The sequence below is a fragment of the Lampetra fluviatilis genome, chromosome 21 (genome assembly GCF_964198595.1).
Source record: "Lampetra fluviatilis chromosome 21, kcLamFluv1.1, whole genome shotgun sequence".
Lineage (NCBI taxonomy): Eukaryota > Metazoa > Chordata > Hyperoartia > Petromyzontiformes > Petromyzontidae > Lampetra > Lampetra fluviatilis.
Window position 1 is genome coordinate 6004745 of NC_136295.1, and position 22148 is coordinate 6026892.

The window sequence follows — 22148 nt, forward strand, 5'->3', positions numbered from 1 at the left end:
GCACTTAGTCACATATTCACTTTAATATGTTTTCTTGTTCATGTTTTTGTTTTTTGTTTGTTGCGGTTGCACCCGATTCAAGAGCCGAATGGCTCACAGGGCTATACCTAATAAATTAACTTGAATCTTCTTGGTTCTTTCGGAAAAGTCACGTAGAAGGGAAATAATAAAAATAAAACATAATAAAATACAATTCTCACGACGTTTCGGCCACAACGCAAGCAGCCGTCCTCAGGTGAAACGTCGTGAGAATTGTATTTTATTATGTTTAATTTTTATTATTTTATTATTTCCCTTCTACGTGACTTTACCAAAAGAACCAAGAAAATGAATCCCTGCAGTCACGAAAGCTTTAAATCGAAATTGAACTTGAATGTTCAATACGAGAGAAACAAAAACACGCTGCCAATCACCATGCTAATAAGGGGCGTGTCACAACTGCCGCCGAGCTGTGATTGGCCGGATAGCAGAGCGAGGCCCCGCCTACTCATGAATATGCAAATTTCAGCGTGCGCACTGTCCACGTGCGCTCAGCTCCGGGTCGATATTTCGCTCACACGCGCACAAAACAAGGTACCGCAAGTTTTTAAAAAAATATAAAAATAAGCGTCGCTTAAATCGTCGGTTCTTGTGATTTGTGACGTGCGAATGATAGGAGATTTATTTGCGATACGGGAGCGCAAATGTCGCGTGTCGCAGTTTGCGCTTGAGCGCAGATGGCGACTCACGTACACAATTGCGTGACTCGTCACTGTACGTACAGTGCGACCCTAATATAATTTAAATGTAACCGTGTCGTACAATAACACGGCGCTTATAATGCTTAACTGCGTTGTCAACAATAATGCTAATCGTGGTAGTTCTGTATTGTGGCTGTGAACGGCTTCAGTGTCGTGTTTGTGTTGTGTGTGCGGGGAGGCTATTAGTGGTCGCTGTTGTATTTTCGATGTTGCATTTGGAATTGCAAAACAATTTTTCATGAGGAAATGTAATGTTTAGTTTATAACGTTCTTATATATTCATCTAAGAACTTTAATAGACGAATTGTCTCAAATTGTATCTGTCATAGAGACTTGCAGTCAAGCGATTATAAATGTAATGTCAAAACCATCAACGATTCGCATTGTAATTCACTCAAACCCCGTCGAATATTCGGCTCCGAATTCTACGCAAAACCTCATCTTGTTTTTGCTATCATCAGCAGAAGACTATATACGGGGGAGCATTGAAGCACAGGTCAACATTGCTGGTTACAGTCGTGCCCTTTGCTGCCATCCCCCAAGTAGCCCCGCATCCTATAACAATATTTACCCGTTATGCCTGATGGGCGTTTATCTCTCCCAGTGTGACACTCAACTCTGCGCGGATTCTGGGAACGTACGGTGTGGTTTGGTCATTTAAAGCAGTACGTGTACACAGAACCGTGTGTCAGTCCACTGCTGGATGAGGGTTCTGTGATCACATTTCACCACGCTGGACTAAGGGGCCGTCCATAAATGACGTCACGCGATTTTGGACGATTTTTGACCCCCCCCTCGTCACACGGCGTCATAAAAAGTTAGACCCCCCTCAAATATTACGTCACAGCTCCCCCCCCCAAAAAAAAAATAAAACATGCTTCAAATCGCTTTAAACTATTGTCATTGTAGTGCGTATTTAATGTGGCGCTGCACTGATGTTGTAGGAGTGTTATAACAATTCTATATTTAAAGTTGCGCATTTTGATGTGACGTCACATTTCTCAACCCCCCCCACCTCGTCACACATCGTCACAAATGTCTGACCCCCCCCCTAGGTGCGTGACGTCATTTATGGACGGCTCCTAAAACAAATGCTTCATAGAATTGGATTCTGGATGTTTGCATAAAACACAATTTTCACCCTTTTGGTGTGTCATTTAAAGTCACGCAAGTGAAGATGAATTTTCATTTGAGATATTTTATAAACCCAAACCTTGAACCTACATGGTATTTGCCAACGATTCGAACTCTAAAGCACCAAACCATATTTCCTTTTCCCGTAATGCAGCATCAATTTTAAGATTTGATTAACCCCAAACAATGTGGAAATAATGTTTCGCAAGGTTGAACTAATAGCAGCAACCGTCACCACACCTGTACCCCCTGAATTTGTAACACCGCCTCGTGCTGCCCTGTTTTCACAGTTGTCTGTCCTTTGTGAAAGGTTTCACCAGATGTTATGTGTTGGGCTGACTGGTTGTTTTTATGATGCACTTTAGACTGCCCTTTCAAACTTGTCAAAAACTTCAGCGATTCCTTGTGATGGTTCCATTACTTTGTTCTTCCCTTGAGCTAAACCCATTTTCCTATTCTTGTAGGGTCATGCTTTTGCATGGACTCCCTAAATGTGTAATTGTCTACTATTTATGTTTGATATATTACTTCATAAACTTATCGCCCGTATACATATTTTGTTTTTTGTTAATTGAATGTTCATGTAAACATAAATATGGTCCACACTTCACTGGAAATGTTTTGCGTTTTTTTACCATACATTTTTGTTACAATTTTGCTCTGAATATCACGTCGTTAAAGAAGAATTCTTTTTAAAAATCTCACAGACCAGCGTGCCTCACTGAAGCAATTTTTCTCATGACTTATACCAAAAAAATGTGCAGGAGGCACCATCAGCCTCACAATTGGGGGTGCCCATTTGGGGTGTGAGTGGCCCTGTATATGCCAAATTAAGTGGAAAATTAAATGTAAGATGGTATTCTTTGTGCAGTCATTGGTGACCGTGCTGAGACCATCAACTGACTACACCCGAGCACCCAGTTTAATCGTAGACGACTGTCAAGATTCCAACCCAAGATCTCGGCAGTGCCCGCTCAACGCTTTGATCTCTGAGCCACTCCGGCACCCCCTTGTTTTTTTTTCTATTAAAATCAAAATGTAAACATTGCATTGCCTTGCCCCTGTCCAGTTCCACAGATGGAGGCAGGCTCTCTCCTGGAGGAGCACTTGCAGGTGCGTGTGCGGGATGCTCTGAGGAGGGACGGGGTGAAGCTGTGGCTTGAGCCTTACACTGAGAGTGGAGGAACTGGTGCTGCCTTGGAGGTAATTGCGCTGTACTGCTCCACACACCGCAGTTCTGGTTTACATTGCATTTCATTCAAGGTCGGCAAATGTCTCAGTTGCATTCCTCGACACTGATATTCTTAATACAGCAAGAGGTCATATTTTTTCGAATCCTTGAGAATTATCATTAAATACGGACCATGGAAAGCCATACATTTGTTTACATATACGGATACTTTGTCAGAAGATTACTGGATGAGGGCTTCTACATGGCGCGAATATCATAGTGGTTATTATACCACACATATCCACAATAGTCAGTGTGGATTGGTGATGGTGTGGAGCATAGATGTGGGAGCATAAAGCTACATTACAACAAATACAAGGGATATTTGGCTGCACTGCCCTCTGTTGACAATGTAGACCTTATACTTTTAACATGTTCTATTTTTGGTATTTACGTGCTGTGTAGTGCACTGCTCCATTAATAACTGATACACTCCTCTGCGTGTGTGTGGTTCTTGTTGTGTGTATTTGTGCATGCCGGGTGTTTGGCAGGAGCTGGGAGCACGGTACAGCTCTGAGCTGAGTGCGGAGCTGTCAATGGTGCTGGGAAGCCTGGAGACGCTGCGCTTGCATGCCCTGCGGAGGCTCCACGAGCAGGCAGCCTTCAAGCAGTCCGGCCTCGCCACTCTCCGATACCGCATGGCCAGACCTGGGGTTATTAACGCGCACATTGCAGCACAGGGAAAAGAGCAGATCGGAAAAACGTGGCACAGAGCAAAGTGTAGGGCAAGGACATCATTTCCAAATTTCCAGTGAATATGGATTATTTTTCTCTCAGTGTAGAGCTACAACCACCGTAACTGAACACTAGAAGTAAAATTTCAAGATTTAATCGACGTGCGGAGATGGTCGAGGCGTTTAATTATTTACGTTGCTCACTTACTGTCATATTGCATAATGCAAGGCATGAGCAGCGGTGATGGTATGAAAGTCATGGAGTTAAAAATAACTGGATTTGTACGGTAAGGCTAAGAATAAACTACTCATGAGAATATTTGTTGGGACATCATTGCTGCAACCGTGATCTATCGACTGGTGGATAAAGGCCTCAAGGCCTAACTTCTGTCAGTCTTGCAATGCCACAATTCATCTTGCACATGATTTAGTCTCATCACTCCATCTTTGTGATGTCCCTCTTGATCACATCTCCTTCAGCTGTCATCCCTTCACCATTGTCATCCATAAGCCATCATGTTTTCTAGTGATGTATCGTTCCAAATGTTTTAAAAGCCGATATGATGTCTCTAATTTGCATTCATTGTCTAGTTGATTATGTTTTCCTCTATCTGCCATGCAGTGTAAATTCTAGGATGCATAATATTTTTTTGCGTACTTTTAATATTTCCATTGTACTTGTCAGCTTCCATGTTTCTTATCCATATGTCATGGCAGGTAATGTGCACTGATTTAAAATGTGTGTTTTTGGGCAAATGGGCATACTGCTTTTCATCGTCAAATACAATTTTCCAAAAGCACTCCTATACGCCTTTATTCGCCTCTTTGCCATCACTCATCTCAGTCTGCTTTCAATTATTTCCAAAGATATACATAATCCCATTATTTTCCAGTTGTTTTCCTCCAACTATTTTGTTCGGTGAACTGGTCATAAGTCTGAAGGACTCCGATAAATAGACACAATATGTGTGCTACATTGCTCATCATAGTAGATGCTGTGCAAATGTTAGCACATATATTGCCTAACAAATGATAACCACAATCCTGCTCCAGTTGAAATATATCTTCAATTGACATGCTACAGTATCACGAGGACAGATGGTGACGATGACAGTGAAGATGACATGCTGTGGTTTGTTTATTAGGGCGGCCGACTTGAGACGGGGTCACTCGAAACGAGACTCGACATCACAGGCCAGCAGCTCAAGGCAACGTGAGCTTTTGCAGCACTGCGCTCGGTCACTTCACGTGCACTTTTGAGCTGTGACATGCAGAAGGCAGTGCAGTCACAATATAATAGGGTTTCTCCCCTTTTTTCTGGCAACAGAACTGAAACCTTTTTTTTATCAGGAATCATGTGTACATTAACCACAATACTTGTGGTCAAAATGCAAACAAAAAACACACTGGTAATATATGCATTGTCCTTGAAACTGATTGGTCCACACCAAAGAAAGCCATCTCTGGTGTGGATCAATCAGTTTCAAAGAAAATGCATATATTATCAGTGTGTTTTTTGTTTGCATTTTGACCACAAGTATTGTGGTTAATGCACACATGATTCCTTATAAAAAAGGTTTCAGTTTTGTTGCCAGAAAAAATGGGAAAAACCCTATTATTATATTTTTGTACTGGCAAAGGAGGTCTAATGAATGCAGTCACAGTTCAGGATACATCACACTTGGTCATTCCCGTTATGATTTTCTTTTTTTGTTCAATGAGCATTATATGTCACATTTGCAATTCTAATTATGCTTGGTAAAAATCATTAAACCATTAACATTGCATTTTTGTATATTCTCCCATCACATCTTACCCTCGCATACAGAATAGGCCAGCTGTGCGATATCCCTTCTGTCAACCTCAAGCTTATATCCGCTGGGCGCATCATAGAAGACGGTAAGACAGAATAACGAATACACATACTCCGATTGTGTTGGTCATTCATGTGCAAAACAACTCATGAGTGAATTGGGCAACAAAGTCATTGTATATGTTGTATGATTAATGGATGTGTAAAACTGGACCAAGGTGGGGTTATTTAGGTCTATGCCGATTGGCAGTCGGTAACAATTCTGCATTTAAGGCGGTACGATGCCATGCCATTTCGTGTCATCGCTGTGCAGTGGCTATAGTTGTGGTATGTGTGCTGTGTACGTGCGGTATGTGTGGTTGCAGGCCGGAGTCTGCAGGAGCAAGGTGTTCGCCCTGCCGCCCAGATCATGGTTGTGCCTTTAATGCTGACGGAGCGCCAGGCTCATGAGAGCGAGGAGCAGCAGCTGAGGCTGGCGCGAACACGGCAGGGTGCACAGCTTCTGGCCGACATAGGTACTGTTGCCATAGACTGGGCACTTTTAAGACTCGCTGCAGTGTGTTTTCATAACAATCTGGGTGAATATACCATGTCCTAATATAATTTGGGGGTGTTTCGTGGACCCCTGAAAATTGTCATTTTGGTTGATAATCGCATTCCCGAAACTTAAAAATGTAACTACATGCAAAGCAACATTGACTTATTGTTCGCTGCATCTCCTCGCAGTTCATGAATGCCATGCACCAGGTAGTCCAGGTTTTCATACTCCCACTAAACAGTAAATTCCATAGCATTGGATTGCGTGTTTCAAAAATTAGCCTGCGATATTTTTCAATGGTTTCACTATAAATAATACAAACTATTACCAGGCTCAGGTTTTGTCTTCATGGAAATAACAGGATTTTGTTAAGAAAATAGGTTTGCCAGATCACTCCACCCCTGAATTAACCCAGTATTTCAAAAACAAGACATATCCCCCGCATAGTCTTAGCATACTGTTGGGCAAGTGCTGTTAGCAGCACCTATGAAGGCTGGCACAATACACGAGGGGGTGGGTTGACCAGCACCACGCCCGACCGCCTTTGTCTCCCCACTGGCGATGTTCGTACACACTGCACCAGCTATTAATTTGAGGCTGAATCGTCCTGGGGGGGGGGAGGTCCAGGACCGGTTCAGATAATCGTCATTGGTGTTGGTATACATGAGCGGGAAACGAACCCGGGTCGCCGGGTTCGTAGCCCAGCGCACTAACCGCTTCACCACCGTTCCGCATCCAGTATTTCAAAGATAAACTTGTAATCCACGAACCACTGTCAGACTAGGAAAGCAGTCCTACGTCCACAGTTGGGGATGGCCTGATTTGAGCTTTGGGTGATAACAGAAATTCCACACATTTCCTTAATTTTCAATCCATTTGAATGAATATATGGCTCAAGGCGAGTGGCAATTAAACGTCGGTTGGGCATGCACTCAGGAAGTCAAAGCGTGCTGTAGATTATTCAGTGAGCTTTGACAGCTTAATATTTTAATGTAAACTGTGACCCCATTTTGTAAAGAGGCTGCTATTTCCTAATATAGTTCGAAAGTGTATGCAGGTTTGTATGCTGGTATTACAATATATTCAGTATTTGTGTAAAGTAAAAAAAAAATGTATGTACATTTTTTTAAGCTTTTACAACCAACTTATCCATTTGGCAATAATGCACTCTTTTACTTATCTTCCAATTGTAAAAAGACAACAAGTGGATTTCATTACTTATTGAATTTTAATTAAGGTAATTCAGATTGTAAGCAGCAGTGTTTTCAGTGGTGACTCATGCTCGCCCACATTCCTTACAAAATTAATCGCGCGACATGAACTAGCACACTTAATTACCTATTATCAGATCATAGTCATGGATCAGAATGTGACCTTGTTCGCTGTAATGTGATTCCATTAACACCACGTCCTGAACCATGTTATATCTGCTGTGCTCGTGTGCGTGCATGCTCAGATGATGACTCAGAAGCTCCAGCCAACACACCATATCTGCAGATTGCTGATCAAAAGGGGAACCCCATTCAAATCCCCCAGCAAGAGAAAAAGGTAAAGTAATCACTCAGAGAGAAGGGTCTTAGAGTTGCTGTTGAGCTTCATCTTGCATCTGCAAATAATCATGTATTGTGAGTATGATTGGTGCATTATCATCAGTTGTGTGTGAGTATTTGAGAGTGGTGGTGTAATTGTCACAATAATGTGCTACAATCCTGTTGAACCAGGTTTAATTCCTGGAAATAAAAAGAGATAACATGTGGTATCTGAACTTTGTCCACCTTTCCCCAAAGCTGATTTCACTTAAAAATCAGTAGCTGATATGATATCAAAATTGTATGACATAACAAATGCAAGTATTTGCTATTTGGTTTTAATAGATGCTCTATAACAGTACTTGTCCCAGTAGTTTGTAATATCCCAGTACATGAAAAATCCAAGAACGCTTCAAAGGATCTTACAAGTTTCTTTCAAACGGGTCCTTGCATTCGGAATATTTTGCCAATTCTCTTCATGCTAAATCATGTTATTTGTTTTGCTTGATTGTATTTGGGTGAATGGTCGTGATCCACATGGAATATTAATGGTTGTTTTATATCGTCGTGGTTGTATGTGTGATGTGGCTGTGTGCAGGCTCTCATGCTGGCCATGTCGCTGCACGAGAAGGGCCGTGCGATGCTGAAGCGGGGGGAGCATTCATCTGCCCTGCTGCTCCTGCTGGACGCCGACCGGGAGTTCAAGTGCGATTGTCCGCCACCCACAGCCATGCAAGCAGATATAGATCATTCCCTCTTGTGTAGCTTCATTAGATCGTGGGAAACCTTGGCACCTTGCTTCACTAAAATTGCACCACCGATTAGCACGGTTGGCTACCTACGGTATGAAAGAAGTTCGGCATACATACGTACAATCCTAGTGACACATCTGTGTTTTTTTGTTGTTGTCCAACTCTCTCTGGAAACTCGATGTTATCAAAATGAGCGAATGCAAATTGTCAACTGCAGATGCAGGCCACGTGCAGTATTGTTACCTCCTTGTGCTGTGTCAGTTGTAATAACAAGTGCTTGCTTACAGCACTTGGCCAGGCAGTGTAAAAAAAACATGCTGAAAAAAAGAAGCGTTGTTGTTGTTTCTCAGGCAGTGCCGCTCGGAGCTGCTGTCGGCCGTAGATAACTTTGCGGTGCTGTGCCTCGACGTGGTGTGGGCCTACCTTCGCCTGCAGAGCCTCGACGCGCTGCCCGATGCCCACGACCGCCTGGTGTCGGCGCAAGCCACGCTCAACAAGTGCTACGGGGTCAACCTGGAGAGGCTCTACTCCCTTAAGGCATGTGGCCGTGACATGACACTACACAGCACAACATTTATAAAAAAAAAAACTGATGTGAAAAAGGGCCGTCTGTTTCAAACGTCGCCTCCTATATCTTTTTCATTCTCAGGCAGTGTTTTTAACGAATGCGTTTAGTTTTTTGGGGTTTTTGTGCTTGTGTACCACTAGTAACGGAAGATGGCGGCGCGTACACATGCAGCGGCTCCTCTCTCTCCCATCAGATCGGTGTTTTTATGTTTTTTGTGTTATCCATCTACGTGCATTTGTTCGTCATCATCACGTCGATTAAACGTAAGGCGCACATACTCTCGCGAATTTCTGCTCGCCATCGGCAGAACCACACTCATGGATATAAACCCAGCAGACGCGGAAAAGCTACGCGACTGCGGTCTGCTCCAGAGGCCTGCTCTACCACCGACCCCCACTACTGCAACCAGCCTACAGTGGAAGCGCCACAGGCGGTGTATGAGGAAGCAGAAGAGGGGAAAGCGCGGAGGTATCGAGGCTAGGCGAGCGGCTAGCCCTCACCGGCCGGCTATCCCTACCATCACACTGGCCAACGTACGCTCGCTGGAAAACAAACTGGACTATATCCGCCTTCTTCGTACAACTTCCAGGACTGTGAGTGAGTGCTGTGTCTTTGTGTTTGTGGAAACATGGCTTAACGATAACGTCCCGGACCATGCCATTCAGCTAGCCGGGCTAACATGTTACCGGGCGGACAGAGCGCTCGTCGAGGGGGGGAAGACTCGCGGCGGGGGACTCTGTGTTTACATCACCGATGCCTGGTGCCGCGACGCTGTTGTGGTCTGCCAACACTGCTCATCATTGGTGGAGTTTATGGTAATTAAATGCCGGCCATTCTACCTGCCGAGGGAATTTAGTGCCATATTGCTGGTGGCACTATACATCCCCCCTGGCTCCGAAAACAACAGGAACGAGGCACTGTATGAACTCCATCAGCACATCGGTGACCAGCAGACAGCCCACCCAGATGCCTTCCTCATTCTGGCTGGGGATTTCAACCATGCCAACCCCAAGAGCGTGTTTCCACAACTCCAGGGACACATCAACTTTCCCACACGAGGAAACAATATCCTGGACAATGTCTACACTACACACAAAGGTGCCTACAAAGCCCGTCCCCTCCCCCACCTTGGGGCCTCAGATCACACCACTGTTCTGCTAACGTCAGCATACAGGCCGCTGGTTAAAGTCACCAAACCAGTTATAAAGCGGATCTGCGTGTGGCCTGAGGGGTCTTCAGAGGCACTCCAGGACTGCTTCTCCACCACCGACTGGAACATGTTCAGAAAGGCAGCCACCTACAACAACACCGTAGACCTCCAGGAGTACACGGAGACCGTCACTTCCTACATGAGGAAGTGCATGGAGGATGTCACGGTCACCAGAACCATCTCCATTCGGGCCAACCAGAAGCCATGGCTGACAGGGGAAGTCCACAGGCTCCTGAGGGCTCGGAACGCCGCCTTCAAAGCTGGCGAGGAGATGGGCCTGAAGACAGCCAGGGCCAACCTGTCGCGAGGCATCAGATTGGCCAAGAGGCAGTACTCCAGGAGGATCGCCGACCGCTTCAATGACAGCAGAGACACCCGGAACCTGTGGCGAGGGATGCAGACCATCACGGACTATAAACCCTCTCCGCAGACCTGTGACAGCTCCACCTCTCTGCTGAACCAGCTGAAGGATTTCTTCGCTCGCTTTGAGGCAGACAACAGCACCCCAGCACAGAAGACTCCACCACCTCCCAGCGACCAGGTGCTGACGCTATCCCCAGATAGCGTGAGGAGATCCCTCAGAAGGACGAACTCAAGGAAAGCCCAGGGCCCTGACAACATTCCGGGTCGTGTCCTGAGAGACTGTGCGGAGGAGCTCACAGATGTCTTCACCGACATCTTTAACACCTCGCTGAGACAGGCTGTTGTACCTACGTGCCTCAAAGCTACCACCATCATCCCGGTCCCGAAGAAGTCATCACCCTCCTGCAACAATGACTACCGCCCGGTCGCACTCACTCCAATCCTTATGAAGTGCTTCGAGCGGCTAGTCCTACAACACATCAAGTCTGTCCTTCCCCCCGCCCTGGACCCTTTCCAGTTTGCGTATCGGTCTAACCGCTCGACCGATGACGCCATCTCCGCTACCCTCCACTCAGCTCTCACCCATCTGGAGACTGAAGACTTCTACGTCAGAATGCTGTTCATCGACTTTAGCTCAGCATTCAACACAATCATCCCCCAGCAGCTCATCCACAAACTAGACCACCTGGGGCTCAACACCTCCCTGTGCAACTGGCTGTTGGACTTCCTGACAGGGAGACCACAGGCAGTTCGAGTTGGCAGCAACACCTCCAGCACCATCACACTGAACACAGGGGTCCCCCAAGGATGTGTGCTGAGCCCCCTCCTCTTCACTTTGCTGACCCACGACTGCACACCATCATTCAGCTCCAACCTCTTCATTAAGTTTGCGGATGACACAACTGTGGTGGGTGCCATCAAAAACGGGGATGAGACAAACTACAGGAGTGAGGTGAGCAGGCTGGCCACGTGGTGCAAGGACAACAATCTCCACCTGAATGTTGAGAAGACGAAGGAGATTGTTGTGGACTTCAGGAGAGTGCACACCCAGCATACTCCGCTAACCATCAACGGTGCTGCAGTGGAGAGGGTGAGATGCACCAAGTTTCTGGGTGTGCACATCTCTGAAGACCTGTCGTGGAGTCACAACACTGCATCACTGGCCAAAAAAGCCCAACAGCGCCTGTACTTTCTCCGCAAACTGAGAAGAGCAGGAGCCCCGCCCCCCATCATGCACACCTTCTACAGAGGCACCGTTGAGAGCATCTTGACGAGCTGCATCACCGTGTGGTACGGCACCTGCACCGTGTCCTGCCGCAAGACTCTGCAGCGCATAGTGAGAGCAGCTGAGAGGATCATTGGTGTCTCTCTCCCCCCTCTTCTGGACATTTATAACACCCGCATCACCAGCAAAGCAATCAAGATTGCAGGTGATCCCACCCACCCATCTCACAGCCTCTTCAGCCTGCTGCCGTCAGGGAGGAGATTGCGGAGTCTTCGGGCCAAGACCAGCAGGCTCAAAGACAGTTTCTTTCACCAGGCTGTCAGGAGACTCAACTCCCTCCCTGCTCTACCATCACTCCCCCCCTCTGCCCACCCTCCCCCCCTTTGCCCCCTGACCCCAACCCCCACACACACATTCACTCGTACATCCTGATCTCTGGACTGCACATTGCACTACATCGCACTACCACACCGGTTTAAATATCTTATTTTTTTAAATACTTTATTTAAATAATATTTTACATTTTATAATTCTTGACTGTTGTTTATTTTAAGTCTATTACATTTTTGATTATTTATCTTGTGTTGATCGCCGATTGTTTATTGTTTATTTATGTCTGTTAATTGTGATTCATTTTTTAATTGCTTGGTTGCACCGTGGGACCAAGAGAGAGGACTGTAATTTCATCTGTGTTGTATGTTATGCATGTAACACACTTTACAATAAAGTGACTTTTGACTTTTGACTTTTTTTGACCAATGCATTATCACCAAATTGTTTAATGTTGGGGTAGGTGGCTGCGGTGGTTCAGCAATTGGAGCGCTGAGCTTCTTACACTGCTGAGATTCTGAGGTTGCATTGTGGTAGCCATGTGTGGCTTAACTAAGTTCTCATGTAGACAGCTGATGGTCTGAGCCTGGTCACTAATGACCGCACGAAATAACATATCAAATCAAATTGGGCTAAAATTCGAGCTTTTATAATAAAAAAAAAGTCGGTTGGCTGCCATGCGATGATATTTTTTTCATAGTGGGCATGTGGGAAAGAGTACAACCTAATGGGTGGATAATAATTTAGTCTAAGAAGTATTTTTTTGATAAGTGCTTCCATAGGCCATTCTCTAACAAAAGATGTATGCACTGCTCTGCAAGAGTTGCAAATGGATTTTTGGTATCGTAACAATGCCGATAACACAATTGAAATAAAACATAGATAAGCACAAATATAGGTATTGTAAGAATGCATCGTGTGTGTCCATGAACAGGGGAGCAGCGGGCGTGAGCAGGCACTCTTTCTTCGTCTGTACCTGCTGCAGGGCATCGTGTGGTATCATCAGGGTAATTCTGAGCAGGCAATACATCATCTCAGCCAGGTGAGATGTGCAGGTATGCACGCAGCCACAATTTCTCCCTCTAGATCACATATGTTCGTCTTCTCATTGTGAAGCTACCTGTAAGCAGGAACACTTCCATATTTGCAGCTTGCACACATATGTCTTGGAGTTTCATCATGAAGTGGTCAGATTTCATAAGAAAATGTAGCAGTGGTCAAACCGCAGTCGGTGAGCCACGTGCAGTTCTTGGGCAGTTCAAATGTGGCTCTCTGAAGACACAGCTCATATTTTACTTTTCAATATAACTTTATGTATTACAAATTATAGACCATCTGTGCTTCCTCAAGCACCTTACTACAGTACTATTAAAAACAACAGTAACAAAGACTACAGTACAAATACACGTCTTTTTATACAATTAACCATTTACTTATGACTCCTAGCATTCAATACAAGACAAAGGCAAATTATACAAGTTAAGTATGACCTTCACCTTCGATTACAGTGTTCTGATCCTCAAAGGTGCATTAACAATTGCTTGCATTTCCCCTCTTCCTTGGTTCTTTCCCTAACATGATGTACATAGAAAACTAATCTTTAAAAACCGAGTTAGTAAATAGAAAAGTTCAAATGTGTGTGTGTATGTTCATATGTGTGTGCGTGTAGGTCGATACAGTGAGGGAAAAAAGTATTTGATGCCCTGCTGATTTTGTACGTTTGCCCACTGACAAAGAAATGATCAGTCTATAATTTCAATGGTAGGTTTATTTGAACAGTGGAAGACAGAATAACAAAAACAAAATCTAGAAAAACGCATGTCAAAAATGTTATAAATTGATTTGCATTTTAATGAGGGAAATAAGTATTTGACCCCTCTGCAAAACATGACTTAGTACTTGGTGGCAAAACCCTTGTTGGCAATCACAGAGGCCAGACGTTTCTTGTAGTTGGCCACCAGGTTTGCACACATCTCAGGAGGGATTTTGTCCCACTCCTCTTTGCAGATCTTCTCCAAGTCATTAAGGTTTCGAGGCTGACATTTGGCAACTCGAACCTTCAGCTCCCTCCACAGATTTTCTATGGGATTAAGGTCTGGAGACTGGCTAGGCCACTCCAGGACCTTAATGTGCTTCTTCTTGAGCCACTCCTTTGTTGCCTTGGCCGTGTGTTTTGGGTCATTGTCATGCTGGAATACCCATCCACGACCCATTTTCAATGCCCTGGCTGAGGGAAGGAGGTTCTCACCCAAGATTTGACGGTACATGGCCCCGTCCATCGTCCCTTTGATGCGGTGAAGTTGTCCTGTCCCCTTAGCAGAAAAACACCCCCAAAGCATAATGTTTCCACCTCCATGTTTGACGGTGGGGATGGTGTTCTTGGGGTCATAGGCAGCATTCCTCCTCCTCCAAACACGGCGAGTTGAGTTGATGCCAAAGAGCTCCATTTTGGTCTCATCTGACCACAACACTTTCACCCAGTTGTCCTCTGAATCATTGAGATGTTCATTGGCAAACTTCAAACGGGCATGTATATGTGCTTTCTTGAGCAGGGGGACCTTGCGGGCGCTGCAGGATTTCAGTCCTTCACGGCGTAGTGTGTTAGCAACTGTTTTCTTGGTGACTATGGTTCCAGCTGCCTTGAGATCATTGACAAGATCCTCCCGTGTAGTTCTGGGCTGATTCCTCACCGTTCTCATGATCAATGCAACTCCACGAGGTGAGATCTTGCATGGAGCCCCAGGCCGAGGGAGATTGACAGTTCTTTTGTGTTTCTTCCATTTGCGAATAATCGCACCAACTGTTGTCACCTTCTCACCAAGCTGCTTGGCGATGGTCTTGTAGCCCATTCCAGCCTTGTGTAGGTCTACAATCTTGTCCCTGACATCCTTGGAGAGCTCTTTGGTCTTGGCCATGGTGGAGAGTTTGGAATCTGATTGATTGATTGCTTCTGTGAACAGGTGTCTTTTATACAGGTAACAAGCTGAGATTAGGAGCACTACCTTTAAGAGTTTGCTCCTAATCTCAGCTCGTTACCTGTATAAAAGACATCTGGGAGCCAGAAATCTTTCTGATTGAGAGGGGGTCAAATACTTATTTCCCTCATTAAAATGCTAATAAATTAATAACATTTTTGACATGTGTTTTTCTGGATTTTTTTGTTGTTATTGTCTCTCACTGTTCGAATAAATATACCATTACAATTATAGACTGATCATTTCTTTGTCAGTGGGCAAATGTACAAAATCAGCAGGGGATCAAATACTTTTTTCCCTCACTGTGTATGTGTGTGAGTCGATGCGTGTGTGTGGGTCGATGTCTGTGTGTAAGTCGATGTGTGTGTGTGTATCTTTTTTGCCCGGGCAACGCCGGGTACTTCCTGCTAGTTACTTATATGGATGGCCACCAAATAAAGCCAAGTGTTTGTGGGCAGCAGCATCGGCAACACACAATATGGTGCACTTCTCCAATGAATTTAACTTAAAAATTTTTGATTTAAAGCTTTCGTGACTGCAGGGATTCATATTCTTGGTTCTTTCCGTAAAGTCACGTAGAAGGGAAATAATAAAATAATATAAATATTATACCCCAGTGCTTTGCTAGGGGGTAATGTTTTTCAGGAGGCATGCTAGGTATATTACACATGCATGACATGCCTGGTGTATCACACTCGTGTATGATGTGCCTGGTGCATTACTCGCGTTTGACTTGTCTGGCCACGTGTGTGTTGCTTGCAGGCAGAGACGCTGCTATCGCGGCTGGCTGTGGACGGGGAGAAGTTGGCCCACCTCGTGTCTCTGGGCTTTACGCCGCAGGAGGCTCGTCTGGGGCTGCGGGCTTGTGAGGGAAACCTGGAGATGGCTGCCACACACGTCATGCAGAGACGGGAGGTGTGTCATAACCATATAGAGTCTCAGGATTTATTTTTGGAGTGTTCTGCACAAAAAGATATACCACACAAAGCTCAGTACAGATAGATGGGTAAGCTACTTGCATTGCTGTCTTCCAACTGGCTGTTCAGCAAAGTGGCTCTTTATGCACGAGTCACCAACCATGACCCCAAGCCTCATTATGCATGAACCAACTTGCCTTGCAAAGAAACAATATCATATGGGTTACAATACATGTCTGTGTGTAAGTCGATGTGTTTGTGTGTGTATAACAATACACTCTCATGTCAGGTTCATCATGCATGCGCATATATCACATCACGTTTGTCAGAATACATTATTTACACTTTAGTGCAGTGATGCAGTGATAACGGATTGTGCTATTGACCCGGCCTTATTATGAGTTTGATTCCCAGTCATGGCTAATTTTAGTGACTCGTGATATCCGAACAGGGCCTGGGCATCCCCTTCACCGATCCACTTGACCAGAGTGGAAAGGTATCGTTAAATCTTTATCAGAATCAAAACTGTTATGTCCATCAAGGGTTGTACATGATAACAAAAAAAAACACTCAATCACAATCAAATTTATAGAATGGGTAGATGGGTTGGACTTGTGTGTGCGGCAGAATATTGTGCACAAAGCATGAGCTTTGTGGTCCGTGGAAAGAATTTTGGACACGGTATAATTTCTCCCCTCCCATTTGCAATCTGGCGCGTGTGTCTTCTGTGTGGGCTGTGGAGCAGTTGCACCGCCTGCACACTATAGCCATGCCACCGTGCGTGTGCGCGTAGGAGCGGCGGGCGATGCGCGAGCGCGAGCGTGAAGAGAGGCGTCAGGCACGCCGCATGCGCCGCTACGGCCGCACGGCGGGGGGCCACTGGGTGGACACCGATTCGCTGCGCAATCTCAGGGCCATGGGATTCGCGAGTCGCACTGCCGCAGAGGCCCTCCGGCAGGCCGACAACGACGTTCACCGCGCTCTGCAGGTGCCACACGCCGCATGTTTTCTTTCCCCACCCCTCCCAAAGCTCTAGGTTGATGCTGCAGGGGGAAATGGACAGGAAGAGGGGAAGAAACGGGATCAGTTGGTGGGATAATGCGAGCCGCTGGACGGGACTCTCCGTGAAATATGTTGAAGATCGCAGAAGGTGTCAAAGCATTTTGATGAGCAGCAACCCACGATTCAAATAATTATACTTGATGGAAAATTAAGTTGTTTAATCCCAGTCGATATTTGCAACCAACTGTGACCCTGCTGAACTGGTTGTCCCAATTGAAATATTGGTTCTTGCCATAGAAATGTGGAAATTCCACCACTGGTTCAGTTTCCAAAGGAGACGAGCCCTATATTGTACTCATTTGAGCATGGGGGGGGCACTTTGACAATATTTCGTTTAATATATTAATGTGCCATTGATTGGAGTTGGCATACTGTAAATTCTCATTTGACATTGGAAGGTAATTGTTAAAGCTTAACTCAAACTAGAGTTCCAGGCACGTCAGCCCTACATGACAATTCACAAACTGAAATATTCGGCAAGGCAATAGTAATGTCCTTGGGGAGTGAGTCATTGCTGGGAAAATCGCATACGTTTTATGAAAACAATTGTCCTTGAGATATAAGACCATTCCCTTTCATCAAAGTGACAAGCATTGTATTCATTAAGACACAGGTGAATAGGTCAGAATGCATTTCTATCCATACACGAAGGAGGCGTGCGTGCATTGGTGTGTGTGTTTCAAACGTGTTTGCATTCGGGTCAAGTGTGGACTATGAACAATTTATTTTACGTGTGGAGCGGTTAGGTAGCGGTTAGTGCGCTGCCCTACGAACCCGGTGACCCGAGTTCGATTCCCGCTCACGGCTAACACCAGTGACGATTATCTTAACCGGTCCTGGGCCTCCCCTAGGTCGACTCAGCCTTAAATGAGTACCTGGTGCGATGTGTAAACATCGCCACTGAGGAGACAAAAGCGGCCGGGCGTGGTGCTGGCCACCCACCCCCTCGTGTGCCGTGCCGGCCTTCATAGGTGCTCGCTAACAGCACTTGCCCCAAGAGTCTGTTAAGGCTATACGGGGGATCTTTGTCTATGTGTTTCAAGCGTGTTGGCATTCGGGTCAGGTGTGAACTATGCACGATTTATTGTACTTGTGAGTTTTGAGGTCTCTGTATGCAGGAGTGTGACTGATGTTGCAGAGCAGTGCGTGATGCTGCGGCAGTGTCAATGTAAGATAAACTAATATTGTTTAGAGCAGCAAACAGCACCCAGCAGCTCCAATACAATAGGTGGAGTCCGTGGCGTACAAACACTGATTATTTAATCCAGAAAACACGTAGAGTCAATCTCCCTTGACTCTTTCAGTGATGATAGTATTCTTCCATACTACAGGTTAATGTGCACGTAGCTTGGCACATATACCGTGGTGAATTCACTGCCCTTGGTAGTGCATGTTGGAAGGTGTTGATGTTGTGCACATGAGTAAGTGTAAGCTGTGTGTGCATGCATGTCCAGATTTTGGAAGACCACCCAGAGCTACTGGCTCTGTCGGACAATGATGCAGATGAAGAATCTGTAGAGGTTACTGAAGAGCTCCTCCTCCAGGTGATAACACATCACATAAAACTATCCAAACGTCATGAAAAGGATGAGTGCTGATCCAAAACGTAATCATATGCAATGAGTAATGACTGGCCCCTAACATTTCATTTACTGAAACAAAACATTTTCAAACACTGTAGTATCATGCAGTTGGTGACTTAGAACACAGAGCTGGCACTGGAGACGGGGGTTTGAATCCAGCTTTTAGCCTCCTGTAATTTTACCTGGGTTCTCAAAAGTTGTAGTGGGCTTTAAGGGGTCATCTGTTCCTCCAAAAAAGAGTCATGAGGCTGAGCGATGTTTTTCTTGGGGAGAAGGGCATTGTTGTAATTTCATCATTGAGGCAGGGAGGGGGCCGAAACAAGCAAAATACCACATTGTTAACCAGAAACCAACACTGAAAACTTAGCTCTCTTCAAATTATAAGTAGTACGAATTGATACATGATCCATGGCATGCATCGCATGTTCCTCGCACTGAAGTAGAATATTGGTAGCTGGCACCGACGTTTGAACCAGCAATTCCATACTTGGTTCACATTAATCAACAATTCTAGATTTGAAGCTTTCATGACTGCAAGGATGCATATTCTTAGGTTTTTTCGGTAAAGTCACGTAGGTAAAAAAATAAAATTAATAAAAGTAAAATAAAATAAAAATCACGACGTTTCGGAGGCAACACAAGCTTCCGTCTTCAGGTGGAACCGTCACAGCCCGACAGCTGTATCAAGTAAATGAGAGATTACAGGAGATACCACTCTGTATATATAATGGTTGAGTGGGGGGGGAAGGGCCAGGAATGGCCCACTTTTTATTATTATGGTAAGGTGCGGTTTGAGACTATGAATAGACTGCATAACAAAAGACGGAGCCTTTATTATGGAGAGGTTCGGTTTGTGACTACGCCTAGCCTACATAACAAAAGTGTTAAAAAAGAAAGCTAAACCTGGTAGAAAGCTAAACCTGGTTAAACAAAAACAAAACTGGCTGTCCATCAGTAACCTGCAATAGTTTTCTGTCAAATAAGATGGTCCAAATAAGTATAGTTAAATCTTTTTTGCATGGTTAATCACATCTTTCCAATGATTAAAGGTGCGGCCTGAGACTATGAATAGACTGCATAACAAAACACTGAGCCTACATATGTAGGCCAGGCGTAGTCACAAACCGAACCTCTCCATAATAAAGGCTCAGTGTTTTGTTATGCAGTCTATTCATAGTCTCAAACCGCACCTTACCATAATAATAAAAAGTGGGCCATTCCTGGCCCTTCCCCCACCCCTCAACCATTATATATACAGAGTGGTATCTCCTGTAATCTCTCATTTACTTGATACAGCTGTCGGGCTGTGACGGTTCCACCTGAAGACGGAAGCTTGTGTTGCCTCCGAAACGTCGTGATTTTTATTTTACTTTTATTAATTTAAATTTTTTACCTACGTGACTTTACCGAAAAAAACCTAAGAATATTAATCAACAACTTATACAGGTAGGAACAACAGTTCCACACTGCCCACTAGAGATTATTTGTCTGTCGTGCATAGCCCCTCCCAAACATGTACGCTCCTGGATTGGTTGAAGTGCGTCACGTGACCGCGAGCTTTCTGTCGTGCACAAATGCGCTGTGCAACCAAGTTCCTACCTGCCCACTCCGAAGGAACGTGTTTTTGCAGCTATGGGAGGCTTAGCCGTTGATCACAATGATGATTTTTTTTTTACTGACAACTACTGAACATTAAGGTGTGAAGCAGTTTTGCTGTCAAAATTTTTACGTAGGTGATGGCGCTGGGGTTCGACTACGAGATGGCAGAGAGAGCCCTGCGCAGCGCGCGCGGGAATCTTCAGCGTGCGGTGGATGCTCTTGTTACGTCCGGAGGGGTGCTGCCCCCCTCCACGTCTTCCTCTTCCTCCTCATCCTCAGCCACCACTCCCACAGGTAATGGACGGAGTGATGCACATTTCATGTGGAGATGGCAATGACAATAGCTGTGACGTAATTGGTGATTAAGCAAAGTGAGGACCCTTTGCTGGTTTCCACGACTGTTGGAAAGCAGACCCGAGCCGTACTAAGCGATGGCACAGGACCTCTCGCTTCTTGTCCCAGTGGTTCCATGGGCTCCTTGCATCTTTAGTTAGCCATGATTAAATTTTATATGAGCACTTGAAAGGCTCTCATGGTCGTGGTGCTGATTATACCTCATGTGTCATGCTGACATTGAAAGCACTTACCTCATCAGTCTGCAGGCTTAAATGGGACATTTGTATTTGCTCAGACGGAAGGGTGAGGACAGAAGAGGAAGCTCGCAGTGAGCGCGAGGCAATGGAAGAGGTGACAGCAGATGTCCCGGAGCATGAGGAAGACTATTTGGACAGTACCCTGCAGGAAGAGGCCGAGATCCTGCAAACGTACCAGACCCTTCTCGCACAAGCTCGCACACCCTGACACAAGGTAAATGAACGAAGACCTTCAATGCAAGCTCAGTGGCCGGATGACTTGGTATGCAGAGTGCTGGACACCAGGGACAATTTACACGGGAGTCGGTGATTAGATTTTCATATAGGATGTTGGTTTCTACAGGGAATTACTAAACAGTCACATGCTTCTTTACTGAAAGCTTCCGTGACTGCAGCAATTCATATTCTTTGGGTCTTTCAGTAAAGTCACGTAGATAGGTTCAAATAAAATAACAAAAAACTACGACGTTTCTATCGCAACACAAGCGGTCATCATCAGGAAAAGGGGGTTAGCCTCTAAAGGCAAACTGTTTATAAAGGTTTAAAGATGGGGGTAGCCCAAGTGTGTCAGCAGCATGGGCGGGGCGACTAATATTAATGTAGGGGAAAACGACACCGGCAATGGGTCTCCACCAATCAAAGGGCCGCCAGGCAAACATTGCACCTTGCTCCACACACCCACACTGTTGACGTTGGAGGTTGCTGCTAGAGGTGATGGTAGTAGTGGGTAATGATGGTGCTAGTGGTGGGCTTCCACCAATAAAGGGCTCCTGCTCGTGGTGATGGTAGGAGTGGACAGTGATGGTCCGAGCGGTGGGCTTCCACCAATTAAAGGGCTACCAGATCTAAAGTGGAAACATTACAGCCAGTTATGACTTAAACTGGTTGATAACATCCTTCCAGTGATTGCTGAGTTTGTACCCATCTTCTCGGTTGAAATTGTGTCTATGTCTGTATATATGGATGGCTTCATGAACGAATCTTTGTTGATAGCCAGTGGGTTTGCAAAGTACCTTTGTCTTAGAGAAATAATTTTCGTGAGCCCACCGCATTAAAGCAATAATCAGCCATGGCCGAGTTATTGGTCCTACCGTGTTTCAGATCTGCCTTATGTTTACGGACCCGGTCCGAGATGTGTCGCTTAATGTAACGACCCATCTGTGGAGGATGTGATCCCTGACATGGATTACCCCGGCGTCTACAAACTAAGCTCCCTCTGCAGTAGTTACATTGGGGAAACTAAGCGACATGTCTCGGACTGAGTCCGTGAACATAAGGCAGATCTGAAACAGGGTAGGACCAATACCTCGGC

General features: G+C 45.3%; 1 protein-coding gene across 4 annotated transcripts in view; it reads left to right on the forward strand.

Annotated features, from left to right (window-relative positions):
- The first annotated feature begins 486 nt into the window (after window positions 1-486).
- Window positions 487-22148, forward strand: part of NUB1 (negative regulator of ubiquitin like proteins 1) — a 29301-nt gene continuing 7639 nt past the window's right edge. The window contains exons 1-15 of one of the 4 annotated variants that reach the window (XM_078865932.1): window positions 487-573; window positions 2944-3077; window positions 3597-3758; window positions 4925-4992; window positions 5608-5678; window positions 5958-6107; window positions 7587-7678; window positions 8258-8391; window positions 8762-8948; window positions 13042-13149; window positions 15845-15997; window positions 16793-16987; window positions 18516-18605; window positions 20378-20537; window positions 20875-21050. In XM_078865932.1, the coding sequence (XP_078722058.1) occupies window positions 2952-3077; window positions 3597-3758; window positions 4925-4992; window positions 5608-5678; window positions 5958-6107; window positions 7587-7678; window positions 8258-8391; window positions 8762-8948; window positions 13042-13149; window positions 15845-15997; window positions 16793-16987; window positions 18516-18605; window positions 20378-20537; window positions 20875-21044 (1866 nt within the window). In that variant the 5' untranslated portion in view covers window positions 487-573; window positions 2944-2951 and the 3' untranslated portion in view covers window positions 21045-21050. Of the gene's footprint in view, window positions 574-2943; window positions 3078-3596; window positions 3759-4924; window positions 4993-5607; window positions 5679-5957; window positions 6108-7586; window positions 7679-8257; window positions 8392-8761; window positions 8949-13041; window positions 13150-15844; window positions 15998-16792; window positions 16988-18515; window positions 18606-20377; window positions 20538-20874; window positions 21349-22148 lie in introns of those variants that run through there. The other 3 variants (XM_078865931.1, XM_078865935.1, XM_078865933.1) reach the window with 3 other exon arrangements.